General features: G+C 38.1%; 1 protein-coding gene across 1 annotated transcript in view; it reads right to left on the minus strand.

Moving 5' to 3' along the window:
- arhgef15b (Rho guanine nucleotide exchange factor 15b) overlaps positions 1 to 2,694 on the minus strand; it is a gene marked incomplete at its 5' end in the record, with an annotated part of 18,721 nt that extends 16,027 nt beyond the window's left edge. The window contains 1 exon segment of the mRNA XM_014019498.1: positions 2,208 to 2,694. Within this exon segment, the coding sequence (XP_013874952.1) occupies positions 2,208 to 2,610 (403 nt within the window).
- Between the last annotated feature and the right edge of the window lie 1,788 nt (positions 2,695 to 4,482).

Consider the following 4,482-nt stretch of genomic DNA (forward strand, 5'->3'; position numbering starts at 1 on the left):
GTGTGTGTGTGTGTGTGTGTGTGTGTACTTGTTTTTGCTACCTGGTGGGGACAATTTTTGACCATTTCCCCGGTACACACAGCCAGGTGAGGACCCATTGTTTCTAACTGTATAGGGACAAAAGCCCGGACCGGCCCGGCCCACATTGTGGGGTGAATAAAGTTTAGATTAGGTTTAGGGTCAGACATTCCATAGAAAATATCAGTAAATAAATGAAAGTCACTGCAAATTCCCCATGAGGATAGAAGAACAAACGTGTGTGTGTCTGTGGGACAGTGAGGAGACGAAGCAGGGAGCAGCTGCAGGGAGGAAATTAGTTCAGAGTTTTTAGCACAAGTTGTGGCTGGAGCAGCTCCTGTTGGCATTTTTTAGGTGTGTTGTTAAAACACAGATGGTGTATTTAATGAAGTTATTTTTGGGATCTACAGGTAAAGTCTCAAAGATCTTGACGAGTCTGTGGCAGGTCTGTCACCGCCTTGCTCAGAGGTAGAGGTGGGGGAGTTTCAGCCCCACTCCTCCTTCTCTCTCTCTGCCTCTGTTTGTCTTCTGACACACATCCATGGTCAGGTTTCTACAGTACGGGTTTTCATCTAAAAACAGTCCGAAACAAACGCCCACATTATTACACAATCGMTGGAATTGATTGTTTGCGGGAATTTCCCAAATTATAAAAGTTACGGACGGACGAAAAAATAAAATAAATAAATAAATAAAAAAAGCAGCAGCTTCAAGCTGTCGCACCAGTGCTACCTAGTCTTTTTCTTTTATAGCAGACAGTTTTTTTCGTAGCATGTGCAACATGTATGTTGCACTGTACAGCCGTGTGTAGGATCAGTTCATAAGGATCAGCTGAGCGTCAGAGCTGTGACTCTAAATACACAGGAAGAGGCCATTTAAAACTTTATCACAAATCTGCTAATTTATTCAGATTTTCTCAAAGCAAAGAGCCAGATTGAAGGTCCTGTCACGCTGTGACTTTTAGACAACTTAYGCCGATTTGTGCAAATTGTGTCYGACAAGTTGGTGTAAGTTAGGAGTWARTTTTGAATWTGTGGTGGAGTGATTGAAACTGGGATTAAACTGCATGTTGTGTGTAAAATGTTAAGAAATACAGGAACCGAAAATCCCACAAACACACTGCCTGAGAATAAACCACCTGATTTTTCTGTATTACTGAAAATAAAAGGTTTGGTGTTTTTTATTTTTTATTGTGTATAAGTAGGAAATTACAGTTCTGTGTAAATCCCACCCAGATAAGTTTGATCACACTTAAAACAGATTATCTAAGCTTTTTAATATTAAAACTGAAAAAAATAACTAGCATTTGAAGAGATGCTCTGATGAAATATCACAAACTTCCATCAGAGAAAACATTTTAAAATGAAACTAATATAAACTAATATTTTGAGTCGAGCARTATTTATCTTTATAACCAATTAGTCGCCCTTAGATTGGTCCTTAAATGATGCCGTATCACTGTCTGCCTTGAAAGTCATGTAATGTTTTACTAAAGCATGTAAGTTAGGGCACTTTAAGGATTTATGATTAGTGCTGGGCATAGATCACATTTTTAAATTGTGATTAATCTCAATTAATTTTTAGAAACAATCACTCTACTATGGATGAATGTGTATGTTTGTGTGTGCAACACACTCCATGTGTGACACATTGTACACTTTGTTCTTTTATTGTGTTTTTTATCTTCTTATTGCTTATTGTTTTTTTATTGCTGACAACAGGGACCTCAGTATCTATCTTTCATTCCTTGTGYAGTACTCATTTAGAACGACAACAAAAATTCCTTGAAATCTTGATTAATCTCATTATGCTGYGCAACATTTAACTATGGTTTAAATATGTTTTAGGTACTGTTTTATATAAAAAGGGGCAATGCATTTTCAAAAATAAGGAAACGCAAGCCTGTCTTACTTTTTTCTTCTTTCCCTCTAACACGCTGGTCATGGTATAAAAATATGTTTTAGAAGTTATAATACAGATTTTTCTATATTCTTAAAATTAAACATGCAACAAACAAGTATTATTTTTTTCATCGCTATGATTTTTCAAACACTCAAAAAAAAACCCTAAAAGGTTGCAGACAAATTTGAATTAAAAAAGCCCACCCCCCGATGCATATATCAACATTTTTTGTTCTTGTACCGTCCTGAACAACAAGTTTGAGAAGTTAGGGTAAAAGGCTGCCGTACCTGATCGCCCTCCTGCGCTCGCACCTTTGGGCTCCACTCCCTCCACGCTTCTGTTCTGTTTGTTCGGGACGCGGCTCCTCTTCTTGGGCAGCGGCGGCAGCTCCTCTGGCTTCGGCTGAGGAGAAGAGCTGACGCGGCCCGGCTTGGGCTTCACCGCGGGGGGCTTTTTGCTGCCTGTCAGGGGCTCTGACAAACAAATAGTGGCGTGCTCCTCCAGTTCTTTGGACTCCTGCTGCCTAAACATGTTCACCATGTCTTTGACTTTCCCTTCGGAAGGTTCTGAAGCGTTGTCTCTGTCGGCAGGAGAGCCGGAGCTGCTTTGCACCAAGGATCGGAAAGAGACCTCAGGTCKTTGCTTGACCTCCGGTTTGACGAGTGACGTGCCTTGTTCCTGTTTAGACATAGTAGCAGGTGGGCGTCTTCTACTTATGTTTAAACTTCCCCAGGCTTTGACAGGAAAGAATTAGTCTGAGGACATCATCGTCCCCTGAGGACAAAACAGAAAACAGAAAAATTAAAACCATTTGAAAGCACCTTTCACAACATGACGTCAAGAGTGCAATCCTAATCCAGACTTTGAGCTCTGACCTATAAATCTGCTTCCTCTCTACGGAGCACGTTCCCACACCTTAAACAAGAAACAATGTCAAATCCGCTGAATTAGGCTCAACTTTGTTTATGAATCTATGGATAAATAAAAATCTCTGGCCGCAAACAGCACATWTTTCTATTTTCAGGTTTCTTTACATCTTTCTGCKACTTCTTGTTTTTTTTTTTTAATTATTATTACTGTCGCACAGCTAAACCGTAAAACGTTAATCGTTCATTTGCTATTTCGAACAGCTGAGTCAGCAGCATGGAAACACAGCTGATCAAAGATAAGTCACATTTCAGGGCAGCAGCAGCCAGCTGTAGCACTTCMTGTGTCTCATATTTCTGCTGGAATCAGCTTCTTTATGAAGTCCGATAAATTTCCCCCTGAAATGGTTTGACGTGAAGTGTCATCACTTAAAAGTTGTCTGACTGAACACAGTGAAACCTCATAAGTCATGTTTCAGTTTGCGGACTCAGTCTTTCACAGTTTTTTCATAGAACCTAATACCGCTAGTAGTTTGTGGTATTCCCCAAAATTTTGCAGAAACCAGAAATACAGTAAATACAATAAGGTGCGTGATGTGTGGTCAGTTGTACTTGTTGTACTTTATAGTGATTATTAGATGTGTTTGTTCACTCAAAATGCCACAGAGCTTAATAGTTATTGTTTTATTATTCATCAGAGCAAGAAATAGAAAACCTTTTTCTGACGTTCTGACAAGATGGAAACTTGAATGCTTTCAGCTATGACTGATGTCAGTCTGACTTCACCACTTTGACTTCTGCTGCAACTGGAACGCAGCAAAATCTAYTGAATATGAATTGAGATGTTTGATGATGATGTTGGGGAGGATGCTGTGTTCTTTTATTTTTCCACCAGAACCTTTTGTAAACAGATTTTTTTACTTTGCTGAAACCAAGAACCACCTAAAAAAGTGTAGTTTTATTATTTTTTTCTTTATATATATAATAGAATACATTATCACAAATATAAAGTTTTGTTCCCTAACTCCCATCAGTTGTTGAACAAAAAAAAAAAAACATGACAGGAGGCCAGTGCCCTGAGACAACGTATGTTGTGACTTGGCGCTATATAAAGAAACTGAATTGAATTGAATTGAGGCTGCAGCGGCCAAAAAATGTATTTATTATAAACAGTAATAAATGAATTGATGTAAAACTTATTAAAACTAAAAAATCTACTTTGCTCATACAAGCCTTTAGCTCATAAATCCTWTCAGAATTAAATTATTTCTTTAAATAAGATGTTGTTGGATCTGAAGCAGGTCTGTTCATAAACTTTCTACAGAACTGTTGCTTTAATGCGCATTATCTGTGATTCATTAAAGTTTTACAGAAAATAAAAACAAACCATTTAACCGCAGTGTAAATTTACAGTCACTCTACACCTTTTGTGCTGTTTGAGGACATAATGTAACCTAAAAAAATTCCCTCATCCTTCCTCTAACCACAGACATGTTGATTCACAGATGATTCCCTTTCATGTAGTGACTGAAATTTCATCTTTAATTGTGGATTACATCACTTTGACTAAACAAATAAATTCAATTCAGTTTATTTTTATAGTGCCAAGTCAAAACATATGTTGTCTCAGGGCACTGTACATAAAAAGAACAATCTAAAGAAGAAACCAGCAGATTGTGTTGAATCACTTCATCAC

This window comes from Austrofundulus limnaeus, unplaced genomic scaffold, assembly GCF_001266775.1.
Source record: "Austrofundulus limnaeus strain Quisiro unplaced genomic scaffold, Austrofundulus_limnaeus-1.0 Scaffold223, whole genome shotgun sequence".
Lineage (NCBI taxonomy): Eukaryota > Metazoa > Chordata > Actinopteri > Cyprinodontiformes > Rivulidae > Austrofundulus > Austrofundulus limnaeus.